General features: G+C 38.4%; 1 protein-coding gene across 1 annotated transcript in view; it reads right to left on the bottom strand.

Annotated features, from left to right (window-relative positions):
• Nucleotides 1-11,598, bottom strand: part of asic4b (acid-sensing (proton-gated) ion channel family member 4b) — a 52,701-nt gene extending 41,103 nt beyond the window's left edge. Inside the window, exon 1 of the mRNA XM_056266851.1 lies at nt 10,957-11,598. Coding sequence (XP_056122826.1) covers nt 10,957-11,535 — 579 coding nt within the window. The 5' untranslated portion in view covers nt 11,536-11,598. The remainder of the gene's footprint in view (nt 1-10,956) is intronic.
• Nucleotides 11,599-17,039: the final 5,441 nt, after the last annotated feature.

Below are 17,039 nucleotides of genomic sequence, written 5' to 3'. Positions count from 1 at the left end.
CCCACCACTCAATTAAGGTTGTAAAATTGCACAAAATTGCCACAATGCTCAATTGAGAAAGGAAAGAAGTGGGTCTGAAAACCAGGTGAGATCAGTGTCTCCCTCACAGGTGTAATACAAAAATAACTCTGTAATGCAATAAGCCTGTCTCAGGGATTTACCTAGTCACTAATGTTATCATATAGATCCTGCTAAACCAATCAGAGACACAATGAGTCAAAACACCAAACATTTACCATATCAGTGATTAGATTCTGAAAACAACACGAAATTCAAAGGTGTGCAAAGACATTCTCACTTCGGTACACAAGTTACAAATGCAACAATGATTTCAAGTTGTATAATATAAAATGAGTTGCAAAACTAGTTGAATGAACTGTGTTTACACTTGTGATGTGCTGCGCAAATAGTGTAAAATAGATGTGAAACACAAACTGTTTCAGTTGTGTCAGCCCTGTTGAAAAATCCAGCAAAAACCAGCATGAATTCCATGTTGGTCCAGTCTGGTTAATTCAGTGCTGGTATAGTGCTGGTTTAGCTGGTGGACCAGCATAGTCATGCTGTTCTCAAGCAAAACTGAAGAATAAATTAGTAACTTACCATTTTCAGATTTTTTTTTCTCTGCCAACGAAAATAGTTCCACACAAAGCCAAGTGGAACCGTTGCTTTGCAAAACATTCAGAGTTTTTAACAAATCATTTGAGTGAGTGATTCAGTGACTCGTTCATAAAGACACTTGTTTTGCTCCTGAATGAATTTGGAACAGATAATTGAATGAATGATTTTATGAGTCATTTCTCAATCGGAAGGCTGCACTGAGGCTGCGTCCTTCCGAGGCTTCTAGGCTAGAAAAATCCTCAGTACTAAACGCTAATGAGACAATAGTAAATCCAAATGCAATGCCTATGAAAATACTGTTAAAATTAGTTTGGAAAAAATACTTGATATTAAAAATATTTAAATCTGATTTTCTATTAATGCAATGCAGTCAATTTTCATGAATTGGAAAGTGTGGAAAGGATTGTGGGTGATTGGAAGACACAAAGGATACACTTGATGCATCCTTCCAAATTCGCCCAACGAAGGATGAGGGTTTCCACAACCACCTGTTTTATTTCTTAACGAATCAGTATTTTAAATGAATTGGTTGAATGTATGATTCAGTGACTCACACTTGCCGCCACCTACTGGCGTAATGACGTAACCTGATTACTTGTGATACAAACAGTAAAACGCCAGTGTTGTTGGAGCAATCAGGTTCTGGGACCAGAATTAATTGTTTTATACATGGTTTTCCTAGCCTGGGTAAACCCAGACAACTTCTGGCAAATTTAGATTTGCTCTGAAAGTTAGTCTGGCAAAGAGCTCATTCAAGCCCATTTCCAATCCGTCGAAATCGAGGCACCAATCAGAAACGTTGGGGCGGGCTTTACACGATGACGACAGCGCTGGGATTTTGAAGCAGATTTTGTAGCCTACATTACAAAGATGGATCTGCCGCCGTCGAACATCACTCGTTCGAATCAGCTATCGCGTCTGTTTTAAGCGATTTGAACGTTTCCTTTTTATTAAAAACCGAGCAAAGAACAACACTCGGAGATGTTTCTCCACCGCTCTGCATACGTAATCTCCTTCATCGCTCTGATTGGTTTTAGGTCTATCCGCGACGTCCGTTGGTGGCGCCCCTCTGGAAATGATTTGTCTATGACGCTTTGCAAGACCATAACTCAGTTACAACTGAGAATGGTCTGGTTTTAACCAGGCTATGGTTTTCCTTTAGTTTCTTGTGCATTTCTTTGGCTCACGTTTCACTTGATTGCTATGTTGCTGTTAACGCTATGATAACGCCTCCGTGGGCGTGTCAGATTAACGCGTAATGAAGTGTAATGAGCTGGGGAAAAAAATACTGACAGCACTCTCTTTTCATACAGATTGCATAAACTGAGAATATTTTTTTTTTATATAAATTACTTCATTTAAAAGAAGAGAATTCAAGCTTCATAAAGAAAAATCTCTCGTGCCTGTGTGACAACGAATCGCGGAGTTACAGTTAATCTTAGGACGCGTTTCAGAATGGACTTCACTGACAGAGAGAACGCAGAACTCGCATCATGTTTGTTTTTCTTTATTTGGTGAAAAGCACAACACTTTGTTTTTATTGTGAGTATCCACAAAAAAATAGAAACTTAACAGGATCTAATGATGTATCACACTTATATGTAAGATCAGAGGTGGAAAGAGTAATAAAATATTCTACTCAAGTAAAAGTACTACTACTTCAATGAAATTTTACTTAAGTACAAGTAAAAGTACCGGTCTAAAAATCTACTCAAGTAAAAGTAAAAAGTAGCTCATTTAAAATTTACTCAGAGTAAAAGTTACTGAGTTACTTTTTTAACAGCGGGTGGGGGAATCCCCCGTGTAGGGTTGTATTAATGGTATGAGATTTTCACAGTATGATAATGTCTCAGAAAATATCACGGTTTACAGTATTAATCAATTATTAAAGGTGCTATATGTATTTTTTAGCGGCCTCTATCGGTGATGTTTCAGATTGCAACCAATTTTTACAAGAGCGCACGTGCTCGAACACAAGAGCGATCACTCATGGTACCGGCCGGCCACACTGAGACTTTCAACACACTGGAGAAAGCGTCACACAACATGCTGGAAACTCATGTAAACTCCCACTGCAACGTTACAATAATAGGCTACTTTTATCAGCTTGACGTTGAACTAATGCTCCATGCTCGTACCATGATAACGTTACATTTGTGGTGTTATCTAGCATAAGGCATTTCACTAACTATTCCTGTATCTTTCACAATCAGCAATGTCAACATAGATTAATGTATAATATGATAACGAAAACGGTTAGTGAACTAGACTGAACAATTTCAGTGTAACAGTAAGATCGTAGGAAGTAACATTACTGTACTGAACGTGTCTGGAAATGTGTATTATAAACAATATGATAGTAGTGGGATGAGTGACGTTAGACAGTAGATCTAGTACATAAAATAAAAGTTACATCCTAAAGCACTTACTTTTTGTTATCCTGGAACAGTCTTTTGTATTCATTTCATGTCTCATGTATGTTGTAGTTGACCTTGCTATTTCATTATAGTTTAACATTATTTCAGCATATCTGAAAACTTGTAATTTATCACAATAAAAATAGCGGAGGTCTCTCCATAATTCAAACGCTCTGCCGATGTTGATCCGTGTTTTCGTCCTAAGTCGATCCGATTCACGTTTGGCCTGACGAGCTTCAGCAGATACATTTTTGTTTTGTTTTGTTTTTTATATTTATGTGGAGTTTGTGTTGGAGTCTGTGCTGTGCTGGAGGCAGGTCGTTTGTTGGTGTTATCAGACTCCATGTCGTCAGCTGCAGTGCCGTCGCATAGACTGTATATAAAAAGGAGAGAGGCTCGGGAGCGCGCATGCACGTCATATCCGATGGATTTCGCAGTAAATCCGACCCGGAGACTTCACATAGAAATAGGAATACTGGCCTTCAGAGGTAATAGCTAAAACCGTCAAGTGGATCATTGTAATGTGTGATTACAACCCCTTCACACGCAGGCAATAAAAAAAGGATTCATTTTAGAAGAAAAGTTACATATAGCATCTTTAAATAAATAAACGGTATTATTAAATTATGGTTATTATTATCATTAGTTAAAATGACAGTTAAATTAATGAAAACAGGGGTTTTTTTTGGTTGAACAAATGCTTTTACTATAACAAACTTGAAACCATTTGTTTGTTTTGTTTATTAAAATTTCAATAAAACATGTCTAATCAATTAAATTCAATAATTGATAATGAATTAGATTGACAACTTATTTTTAACATTAATAATTTATTAAAATGTTTAAGAATAATATAGTCCTATGAAATGTATTTTATTTAGAAAATTAATGTTTCTTTTTATGATTTAATCCAAATATATTATCAAAAACGGTGGTAATCAAATGTAAATTTAAACTTTGTGTCCTTTTATTTTTGGGGGAAGCGCTGCAAAAACAGATTTACTAAATTAAACCATGGACAAAAAAAATGTATATTCCTTTAAATAATGTTTAAATAAAATGTATTATTGTTGTTATCATTATTTTGAGAAGTTCGTTCTATTGTATGCCCAGAATTTCTCCTTAGTAAAACCGAACTTTTATTTTGACAGGTTGTAGTGAAGACCCGTTTCAATGTGTATTTGACAATGGTTTTTCTCAAATAAAATTATGAAAATGCTCATTAGGCGTTCTCTCAGAGCAGCTCTGGAAATGTATTCATGTCCTCAAATTGTTTGTGAGACGCTGAAAACACCATGAACGTCACGCGTACTTGAGTATGTAACGTTAGTAGACATAGTAGACGCAGCTCAGCAGAACAAATATGTTATATATTTACATAGCAGTATTTTTGTGCTTAAATATTCACAGACAATGTCGCGATTGGATTTATTGCACAGTTCTACTTTCCATGTATTCATCCATCCATTATTTTGCGTGTTTTACGTGACATCTGCGTTATGTATATTCCATTTTCATGACTGGATTCCGGGATTCCCTCTGCATCACGTAAGTCATTCGGCCTTAAGTTATAATCATCAGGACATACCTTTAACTGCAGGAGGGATGGTGTTGTCCTATGTATCCTCCTTTTGCAGCCACTTTGCGTCCACATTTTTTTGCAAATTGGATATCTATCCTCGAGGACAACCACTCGTTTTTTCTACAAAGAATTTCCATACTGGCCATAATTCGCTTCATAAGAATTCGAGGGCGCTTTCAGCTCAGCTGGGTCTGCGTCACCTTTCTTGCGCGTTTGTTCTCCCGCCCTTCAACCAATCGATGCAGTAGTTTCCGGAGTGTGATTTTTTTTTTCTCCCTTGTATTATTTTTTACTCAGTAACGGATATGATTTCAAATGTAGCGAAGTACAATACTTCAAACAAAACGTACTTAAGTAAAAGTAAAAGTACAGATTTTAAAAACTACTTAAAAAAGTAGAAGTACACAAAAAAACTACTCAATTACGTAACGCGAGTAAATGTAATTCGTTACTTTCCACCTCTGTGTAAGATCAAAACCAACCGAGTATTTTGAGTCTCTTTTGCACTGATAAGAAAAAAAGCGAGACAATCGCACCGGCGCGATAGCCGACCCCAGGGGGTTAAAGATCCTAAAATATTTCATCTGATCATCTTAAAATGGTCACTTTTTGGTGTTATAATTAGCATAGTTAGAAATTTATATGAATGTATGATGGTGACACTTTAGAATGACAAATAAAATAATTTACTGTAACAACAGTAAATTAATGCAAAAAGTATGTCAATAATCCAGAATCATGTAATAAAACTTACATTTCACTTAATCAAATCAGTTGTTTTATACACATATTTCCGGCATATGTACCATGGCTGTGTAGCATTTTAGTTTGTTAACAATGGATATTTAAATCTCAAATTGCATATGTGGTGTAAAAATGATCAAGAGTGCCCCTTTTTTTTCATATAAAGAAGCATAAGTGATCTTTGCTATGTGAAACTCATGAGTATTCAAAATCAAAACATCACAGAACATTTTGATAAACCTCCTCTGCCAAAAAAAGAGAGAATTAAAGACAGAGAGAGATAAGCAGTCCAACACAGTTCACTTTCGTGACGTTAATCGGAAGAAATGATTCACATTCCCTGGACTTAGACCAGAAGCCCTCAATTACTCCTCCATGTAAAACCTGTTTTTGAGATGACAAATAAAACAAATGAATTTAAGTCAAATCTGTTTCTCTTGAGTGAGAAAATTAAGAAGAAAAAAAAAAAACATTATCTCAGTTTGATGTCTCATGTTTGAACTAACTGAACTGTAAAAGCTCAGTGAAAGCCAAAGAGTTTGTTAACATCACCCACTGCGTAAACATTAGTCATCCGCAGTCTGAGACTACAGCTGACATATCTGCTGCTGGGAGATTTTGTTGTTTTCTTCTTTTTTTCTTAAAACTACATTAGAGATAAAGTAATATATTTGAGGAGAAACACAGAGAATGTGTGATGTGAAGTAACTGTTTGTGGTATATCACATCTATAAGTTATTTGTTTTTGTGTGTACATTTTTGTCCATGCATGCATTGAGATTTTTCTTGAATGTGTGAGAATCTTGCTTTAAATTTATGGTGAGCAGAAGCGTTTCAGTGTGTGTGTGAGTGATTAGCCAAATCCAGTGAGTGGCAGGAAGGACCCATCCATTGCCATCCCAGTGGCAGGGAGGTCTGATGAATGTTTCATGTGAGTTTCACTAATCTATGCCTCTCTATTGTGGAAAATCAAGCATGCAAAATCATTACCGAGCTAAAGGATGGAGGGGAAAGTGAGAACTGATCCATTGACCTCCACTGAGCTTGTTTATTCCTGTTCCTCCAAGGTCGCTGTGTGGTCATTATTTACAGAAATGATTACTGCTGACTTTCTTGTATGCCAAAAATAGTAATTACATTTATCTCTGACAACCGGGATGTTGCAACCTTCGCACCTGAACCACTGGCTTCTTAAAAATTTCAACCAGTCTGATTTGAATGGAAATAGAATGGAAATGCAAATTAGAATTGTTTTCTGAGTGACACTGTATAAGCAAAATGGTTTGCATATAATGCATTTTGACTATTGGATGAATAATATTATACCATTATAAAGCATCTAATTATTGTTGAGTGCATGAAAATGAGATTTGTATCTGGATGGGGAAAATATATAATAAGTTTTCATCTCTCAACAACCATGTACAGAGCTACATGAAAACACAATGGTGACATTTAGTGATATAGTATTTCAGGAGCATCAGTAGCTACATTTACATGGACACATTTTGTTCACGTAAACACTGTGTTCAGAAGATTCATCAGTCTAAATTATTTCTAAATAAAGAGATCAGATTGATGTGCAAATTGCACACAATGCAAAAATACAGAGTTTCACACTGTTTCAAGATGTGCACACTAGCCATCCTCCTGGTTCTTTTCTCTTTTTTATGGCCTAATGGCCTGGTTTCACAGACAAGACTTAGATTAAGCCAGGATTAGGCATTTATGACGCTATTGCTGCTTCTGAAATCAAATACTTCCCTACTATAGTATCCGAAAAACAGTACACCATCAGAGTAGTACTGTATGTCCGAATACATAGTATTCGAAAAACAGTGAAAAGTGTAAAATGTACCCAGATGACCTATACTACTTCCACCGAGATTCTGAAGTGTGACACTTTACAATCCCACGAGGCCAAACACACTCTTTTATTGATTGGTGAGGGTGTCAATACACAGCTTGTGGCCCTTAAGCTTATGTAGCAGCCTATTTTTGATACTGAAACAAAATAATGATTTTTAAGGCTCTCTAATAGCTTCATCCTATGAGATGGACAACTAGACAGGCATAATTTTTGTGTTAGAGCCATTAAAGGGCCATTATGATCTCCGGAGACAGGAGAATAGCAGTGAAGCGACACAATTGACACCGTAGGTCACATAACAGTGACAACATGTTGGAAAAGCTGGGACCGAGATGGGTCTTGTGCATGTTGCCCACTTGGGTCCCACCTAGTGGAAGGTGCAATCCTGCATGAAATCCATCTGGGCAATTAACATTGTCCTATCGAATGTATTATAAAAGGTTTAACCACCACCCTCCCCAATCCCAATAAAATTTCAATCAGATTAGACCAATTCATTCTGATTGACATGGTTACATTTGACTGTTTTATTCTGAATGGGCTAATAGTCTGATTACAAACTGATTATTAGGGTCCATGTAAACACGTCTACAATAAGGGATGTACTGTAGATTTCTGGTTGTTCAGTTGGAATGTTGGAATGTTTAAGATTCAGATGCATTTTAAAATGAATGTCATAGAATCAAGAAAAAGTTAAAGACTGATTCTGTTTGAACTCGCATAGTTATTAGCTTCTCATTGATTCTATTGATATAGGCCTAATGGTTGTGCTTTAGCTGTGCCAGATGGATTCCAGAAGGATTGATTAAACACACTTTTTTATTGATTGGTGAGGGAGTCAAAACACAGCTTGTTGCCCTTAAGCCTATGTAGCAGCCTATTTTTGGTACTTAAACAAAATAATGATTTCGAAGGTTCTCTAATCGCTTCAGATGGACAACTAGACCGGCTCAATTGTTGTGTTAGAGCCAAAAAAGGGCCATTGTGATCCCTGGAGAAAGGAGAGACCAGATAGATCAACTTGTAACTTGTGTGTGACTTGTTGAGAGAGGTACATCTCAAATCTCTACAAAAATTAATCTAAAAAAGGTTTCAATGGTTGAAATTAACCATCCCAGAAACGGCGTTCCCGCTTGCGAGTGCGAGTAGAACCGTAGAGGGGTTATATTTTAACCGTGACCCATATGAGAGTGAGGTTTAGTGGGTTAAGTGTAACGGAGGACAGCTAGAAAGACCCGAATCCCGCTCGGAGCGGTGTGAGTAGAATCGGAGGGGTTACATTAGTGCAGTGTCTAAAGTGGACCATCAAAATAAAGTGTAACCAACTGTCCACTTCGATAGGAAAAGGCTGATCCAATACTGTATCAAAACCATAAGTCACTGTTCATGTTTTACATGACAGGTAGGTACATTTTAAAAGAGACTGGCTGGCATAGCCTAACTCATTCCAATAATGGCACAACAACGTAAGCAAATGACTGTATTGACAACAGAATATTCTTATGTTCAGTCTTTCTCATCTTACATATTGCTTCCTTCCATTTAATTTACAGCACTAATTTACAGACACTAAAATTCATTTAGCATGCATTTATATTTTTAAATAACATATAGTACAGTTGTAGCACTACTTAATTTCAATGCCAAAAGATGTCTACAGGTGCATTATTGCATCAAGCAACCTCAAATTCCACAGACTTTAAGACTTCTATAACATCCTGTTGCAATGTCAGTACATAACAAGGGTTTTTATGTCAAAACTATGATGTGTTAAACTCACAAGTACTGTACTAAATGTATTTTGGCACTGCTGCACAACCTCTTGACAAAACAGGAAATCATAACTGAGCAACAAAGGAGCCTAATAAGGATGGTTCAAGATCTGAAGACATCACAGAGAGAGATCACAGCTGCTAGTGACTTCTTATAGATCAAAGAGCATGAAACGTTTAACTAAATAGAATGTCAACAATAAACGTACTGTACCACAAAATTGAAAACTAACAAACACCAAATGCACGTAAAAATGGGGTTTGGCAAGTGAATAACACTACAACTGGGCAGCAGTTTTAGCAACTGCAACATAATAAAGGGGTAAAATCCCAGTGTACTAATGTAATTCTGCCTTCACATGCTATGGGAATCATTGTAAATATGAGTTTCCTACTCGGAAATTGGACATGAACGCCCTCTCAAGTCATATTTACTACTGGGTAGTAATGTGTGATGTAGAAATGTTGCATACTAAGTCCACACCAAATTTTCCTACTGGGGACAATAAAGTATATTTCATTATTTAATTCAAATATGTTCAATACAGTCTGGCTTTAATAATTTTACCCCAAGAACAAACCTGGTGTTCAAGCTCGAAATTATGACTTCAGAAGTGGAAAGTTCTGTAGGAACTGATGACCATTGCATTATTTTATCTACAAAAGAGCAAATCAAGCCAAAGAAATACATATGGACAGTTACTGTCGCACATTCTGACTTTCACATCAAAATGTAGATAGGAAGCCACAAATCTTTTTTTCCATTATCCTTGAGGCAAGATTAATATACTACATATATAATAATTTTCTTATAACAATATACTAATAATACTACAAATATTACAAATAAAACATAAAGATAATAAAAATTAATCATCTAAAATTAAAATACACCTTTATATTAGAAGGTTTTAGAAGATTTAGAGTTTCGCTAAATGTGCACTTTATTTGAAAAACTGTAGATTTGTAGGATGTTAGGATATTGACTATAGCTCTCCTAAATGCAAATGGGAAAATATTTTTATAAGGGCAGGTTACAATGTCAATCACTGACAAACAGACTGTCTGTCAGCAATAAGCACAAAAATGCAGCCATTTGAATGCACACAACCATATATACATCATACATACTGGCAAACTTTGTGAACAGGATAATGCAGTAAATCACCTGCCTAAGCCTTCACTATCATAAAATCAGATAGTAAATGATTATATTTCAAAACTATGCACAAGAAACCAAGACTAAAAAAGTGAAGGAATTAACAGAGAAAAGGAGTATAAGCTAGGGCTTGAACTCAGAGAGAGCTGATATCCTTGACAGAAGTCTCATGGTCTATATCACGGAAAATCTCTCTTATCTGATCCTGTGTAGAATGATAAAAGGAGCCCTAAGAGGAAATTACTGACTGAAATTACAGCTACAAAAGCAAAACTGAAAAGAATCATGCATCTTGACAAACAAAAAATGTCAATGTAAGCAAGGGAACTTTCTTTTGAGAGTTGAGCGCGTGTCTCCTCGAGGCTGACTGGGCTAATGCAGGAATCGTGTCGCTTGTCCCTCTCCTGAATTTTTCATCCATTCTCTGGCCAAAATAAGACTCCGCATCAGATGGGACAGACTATGATGTAACAGGAAAAGAAAGGGATCTAGAAAGTGGGAGAGAAATGTGGCAGGTCTCAAATTGAGATGGCAAAAAAACTACAGTCTGTTGCCCCAGCGTGGAGGTTAGACACAGACGGATGGGGATTAATTTCCTCTTTCCTCACAAATCATTGCTGTTAGCTGCCTCTCATACTGAAAAGACTAAAGGAGGCATTGTGAAACATTCCTCAAAGTCACCAAACAAAGAAAGCCATGCAAAGAGAAGACTTTCAAGCCAAACAAATGTCCTTATCCCATCACAATTAAATCTTTTTGGCATCTGGTAGCCATACATAGCTTGCGCTACTCACCACACTGAAGTCTTCGCTTGAGCAGTTCTGCCCACTGAAATTGCAGCTCTTCAGCATGTCTTCCAACTGGTGGCCAGTGCGCTGGAAAATGTCTAGCATGTCTGGGGGTGGGTACTGGAGCTCACTTGGCCGGTGTCCTCTACGGCTCTTGGGCGGCAGGCCGGTGAGGTTAGTCAAGTGGTAGATATCCGCATCTGTGAGGGCAGAGAAGCGGAATCGGTTGACGTTACAGAGTGTGATGGCCGGGAAGGTGAGCTCACGGTGGGTTTCTTCCCTCAGTGATGCGAGGTGGGGATGCTCCAGATAAGCTGCCGCGCTCCATGTCGCCTGGTACAGGAAGAGGCAGAGTGAGACCAACAGTGCCAGTCCCCAGAGTGTCTGTCTTAAGCCCAAGCGTCCTGACGTCCCCAATGCCCGAGCCAGACCGTGTAGCGAAGAGGAGCTAGCAAAGGACGACAGGTCAGCCATGCCTCCTTTTCGCCGCCGTAGGCCTTCATCTAGCATGCCGGCTCCGCCTCCGTCTGTCTTGGCTTCGTCGCCCTCAGCAAACTTGATTTTACAAACAAATTCGATGGGCATGTGGTTGGCCAGGGCGGCGTGTGAAGAGCCCTTTGCAAATTACTCTGATCCCCCCTGCTGATCTTTCCCTGAGCCTTTGCTCTTTTCCGTTTCGCCAGCTATTCTACCGCAACGTGGCTGTTAGTACATTTTTCCCTAAATCTTCTTTCTCCAAGGTTGTTATTCTCTCCCGTGCCCAACCGCGTCCTATTTATAACAAATATTACTCTTATCAGGATCACCTCTGATCTTTTTCTCTATCAGCTCTGCTTTCCTCACTTCATCTCTGTTTCTTGCTTCCAATACTATTTCTTTACACACTTTTTCTACTCTGTCCATCTACTCTCAGTCAGTCTCTCCTACCTCTGCACTTTTCCCTCAGATTCTCATCTCTCTCTTCGTCTCTTCCATCCTTTGCTTCCACTTTCTCCTTATTTTCTCCTTGGTTTGTGCTGTGGTGTGCTGCTGTTTGAGGAGCAGAGTGCAGATGGTGAGAGGAGGTGCTTCGTTCGCCGTGTCAGTGCCCCAGGATGTGCCACAGCCGTAGACTCCAGAGAGAGTAGAGGTATGAGGTGGAGACTATGAGAGAAGGATGAGAGAGAGACACACACACATACATGCGAGTTCCACAGCTCTCCTCAGCTGCTCGCTGGCGGCTGACGTAGCTGCTGCCTGAACTCCTCTCGCACGCTCAGGGAAAGAGAGCGAGAGAGCGATGGATAGAGTGAGGGAACCGGAGAGAGAGCTGATATGAAAGACAGGGTGTATGAATGCTGCCCTCTCTATATGCCCTACAAGAAAGAGGAGGGGAAAGAGAGAAGTGGAAGGAGAGATATATTTAATATTATATGAGCTGAGAAGGCAGGGGTTATTTCCCCTTCAGTGGAGAAGAGCCGTCCCAACCCACACTAGCTTTTATTTCTCTCACAGCAGCAGGTTGTTACATCCACTTACAGTGGTCACTCACTGTCTCAGCTTTCTACCTCTCTTTGTTCTTATACTTCATCTTTTACTCAGCAGGTTGTAAACGTGACTATACTGTAGGGTCCAAGGATCTGAGATTGCTTTGCAGTTGGTCTATACACTCCACAAGTTTGTTACACAAATACATATTTTAAAATACATATTTTATGCAATTAGTTGACAAGTTAACTAAAGTTCAGGAGCAAGGCCACATAGCTTATTACATATTTATACTAAACCAACCTTCACAACACTGTTTGTCTCAGATATTTGAAACCACCCACCCTGCCCTCATAACTCATCCCTTCAACCCCTTCCCCCACTTTCTATCTTGAAATATCCCCTCTTTACTCCAGAGGCTGCATCGGGGGGTTTTCAAACCACACGGCTTACTACCTCCTGTGACGAAGCCCTCGCTCAAGAACCTCAACATTCACTCTCTGTGACTATTTCTTTACGCACTTTTTCTACTCTGTCCATCTACTCTCAGTCAGTCTCTCCTACCTCTGCACTTTTCCCTCAGATTCTCATCTCTCTCTTCGTCTCTTCCATCCTTTGCTTCCACTTTCTCCTTATTTTCTCCTTGGTTTGTGGTGTGGTGTGCTGCTGTTTGAGCAACATCATTGTTGTGGTGTGGTACTTGCTAGTGAAAACCTATTCATTCCATAAATTCTATGAACTTTAAGTGATTTTCACACTTTACACATGAATACCTATGATTACTAATGATATCACACTGGCATAGAGCATTGTAGGTCATAACTTTTACAAATTAGATTTTAAATCCCAGACAAAAAAAAGAAAGAAAGAAAGATCAATCTTGTTCAGTTCCGCTCTTGTTTGTGTACCACTTTATTTATACTACTTTGTACTTTGCATTGTGTACTATAAATATTTTTGCTTCTTATGACAAATTGCTTTTGATGTTCCTCATTTGTAAGTTGTCTGCTAAATGAAAAAAAATGTAAAGAAATGTATCAAATAAAACAGTATGCTGACTATGTTTTTCGCCATCTGTTTTTAAATACATATCTGTATTTTTGTTTGCGTATGCACATGTGAGTCAATCTTCCCAAGTGGCATACTATAGTCTATTCCACTCTCTCCATACGTGATGCAGCCGAAGTGTTGTTTGTGTTGTTGTGTTAAAGTGTAACAATGTGAGACTAATGGTGGTGTTAATGAAGACTGAGAACATTGTAACGAGTGTGGGGCGACTCCTGAAGATCAATCTCCCTCCCTGCCGGAAAAGAGAATGACAGAGAATTGATTAGATAGATGCGAGAACAAGTGATTAGTGTGACCACACACAAACAAACACATGCGCACACACCTACCAAACTCAGCAGCACATACTTAGTCCTTTTGGAAAAAGTGTTCATAAGCAGTAACCCTAACACAAGGATAACTGCAATATTCATAAATACATTAAATATAAAGTCTTTTAGGGTGTGTTCTTCGGTCCGTGTTGCGTTCATATTTCAGTCAAACCACACCAGAGTTTGTTTGGACCACCTTTTCAGGGGTCTCGGTCCGCTTGTTTGATGCGCACTAATATTTGTATGGCAGCGTTCACACTTTTTTTCATTTGAAGCGCACAACGGATGCTTTTACACTAATGATTTTGGTGTGCATCTGGGTTCAATGGATTGATTCAGAGTTCGGTTTGTTTGGATGGATGTGAACGCTGTTTTCCGAACTCGGGGGCACACTCATAAACCATAACCGAGTCTGCATAAAAAGGGTGGTCTGGGGTACGGTTCATGTGAACTTAGGTACGGTTCGCTGCTAATATGAACACAATCGTACTAAAGCGCAGAAGTGAACAGCTATTGATGAGGCATGATTCGATAAAACTTTGTGATTCTCACTGACTTTCCTGACAAGTGTGACTAACGCACTGCAAGCAGAGAGAATGTACACTGTTAAAAATTACCTGTAAATTTTACAGTAAAATACTGGCAGCAGGGTTGCCAGCCAGTTACTGTATTTTTTACAGTAGCGTCTGTAATTTAATTTACAGAATTTTACTGTATTCTCTGATTACAGTATTTTTTTAATTGTTGTATTTTTTACAGTAAGTTACATGATTCTCTGTATTTGCTATATCTAGAGGAAATATGTAAAATGCAGTATATACAATATATTTTCCTGATGTCTGAATATTAATGACTGGCAGCTGAATTTGAAATGTTAATTATTCATCAAATGCAAATTGTTTTTAAATACATTAAGTGTTGTATAATGCACAACTTAATTCCCCTATTACTTCACAAAACAAACAAATTATTCAACATCCTAATCTTGAAAAACAGGTCAACATTTGTTTAATTTATAACTTTAAAATATGCATGAAAAAAAGTAATAAAACAGTGTATTTTGTATATTTTGATTTAATTTTTATTTACAAACTTGCAATTTTTTTAAAAAAATGGACATGATGAAATTAAATATTTTTTAATTACTTGAAACAAATTAGCCGTCATGGCCCTTCACACAAAGAAGAAATACGCAAACAACATACATTTAAAACAAGTTGACCAACATGATCATAATAAAATGGTTCTGAAAAACACAGACACGGATGAATTTTCACCACTTCATTACCAGACAAACATATCCAAACAACAAGGCCCCAAGTGAGTCCAACAAACTTCTGATCAAAAATGGAGAATAATTCAGCTCCAGATGCTGTTCCATCACAGGATGCAAAGAGTGGCTAGAAATATTGAAAAGGACAATATATTAGATATATTACAAAACATAATGATATAGTCAGAGACAGATAGAGGGATGACAGATACAGTTAGAGACAGATAAAGAATATTAAAAGGTTACAATTAAAGAAAAAATAGATCTTTGTGTGTGTGTGTGTGTGTGTGTGTGTGTGTGTGTGTGTGTGTGTGTTACTTACATTTCAGAAATTCCACTGATAACCCATCACTTTGCTGGGAAGAGTGGCAACATGTGGGTTCACTGCAACCTGTTTCTTCTGTACCATTTGCCCTGTCGTTTTAGATGGCAATTTTCCTCTGGACTTCTTTGTTCCTCTCTCCGGATTGATACATACAAAGCACCTAAAGGGCCAGGAAACAGAAAATATGTAATTAAGGCCCCGTCCACACTACTGCGTTTTCATTTAAAAACGGAGACCTTTTGCTACGTTTGCACCTCCCGTCCACACTAAAACGGCAAAAACGGAGACCCAAAACGGAGAAGTTTAGAAACGCTGCCGATCCGTTTTTCGTTTTGAATCTCCGGAGGGCGTTTTAGTGTAGACGGGTCAAAACGGAGGACTTTAGAAACGATGACGTAGTAGAGGCTCAGGCTCGGCTCTATGATTGGGTGTTATCAGTCATGGCGTATATCTTTGCTAGCAGCTGTTGTACAAGTAAATTCTGCATTTTACAATGCTATAACTGCCTACATGTGCCGGAGTCAAGCTATTATTCGAGCGATCTGTGACAATTCCCGTGTGCAGCGGCGGCGTTGACCGTACATGGAGCGTCGGTTTGGGGTTAACCCAGAGCATGGTGGGATAACTTTATCAATGAAGTTGTGTTTACACCGGCACGCGCATGCCCAGTGTTGGTGAATGGTCACGTGATCCGCGTTTTCAGTCGTTTTAATGTGGATGGAGATCAATTCTAATACGCAGCTAAAACGCGGGTGTGGACGGAGATCGTATTCGTTTTAATTATCCGTTTCTAAACTAAAACGCAGTAGTGTGGATGGGGCCTAAGACTCATTAACTCAACAGATAATATATCTAAAGGCAAGTTCTGATATTGAATACATGTGTAAAATGCAGGTACTGAAGTTGTTAAGAATTCAATCATTACCTTTAAATATACTCCAAGGTGCCTCCTCCTGATTGCATATGTAATATGCAGAGAACAGTATGGCAAGGCCAGACAGGAAGCTGGGCTGAATGCTCTCCTCACACACAACTTGGCCTTCCAGTGTCCACTTGTCAAAGTGTCTCCTAAAACAATAGCACATGTGGCAAAAGTTATTTTTTACTATACCATTTTTATTTTTCAGCTTTTTACATTTAAACTATATTTTAGTATTCAGAGTGCAGGAACTCTTTCTTTTAAATAAAATGAACAAAGGCATTATACAAACAATAAGCTAATTACACACACAGAGTAGGCTATAGCTAATATGTACTGAAATGTAAGGGATTTTTACACCGGCATATTAAACATGTGACAAAACTGGTATTACACAGCACCATTCAAAATGTAGGCTAACGTTATATGACACACATCCTCTGTGAGTCTGACGCAAGGTTTTAACAACGCCGTTTTAATTTCGGCGCCCATTTTAACAGATGACTTGATTTTGATTTGATTTACACCATAAAATAATCACGACGAAGTGTGCTGATCAACACGAAGCTCGTGTGAATACCGACTGTTGTCATTAAAGCATGTAATTCTTAACATAGGAGTCCGTAGATCCCGAGGAATGTGTGAAATACTACCGCGTCCGCGCTGCTGAAGCCCCGCGCAAGTCTCCCTCGCGCCCCGCGGTCGGAGGATGTGTGATCCGGGGTT

The sequence above is a fragment of the Rhinichthys klamathensis genome, unplaced genomic scaffold, assembly GCF_029890125.1.
Source record: "Rhinichthys klamathensis goyatoka isolate OS25496 unplaced genomic scaffold, OSU_Roscu_1.1 h1tg000254l_1, whole genome shotgun sequence".
Lineage (NCBI taxonomy): Eukaryota > Metazoa > Chordata > Actinopteri > Cypriniformes > Leuciscidae > Rhinichthys > Rhinichthys klamathensis.
The sequence above is the reverse complement of the archived record's forward strand: the minus strand, read 5'-3'. Positions and strand labels throughout refer to the sequence as shown.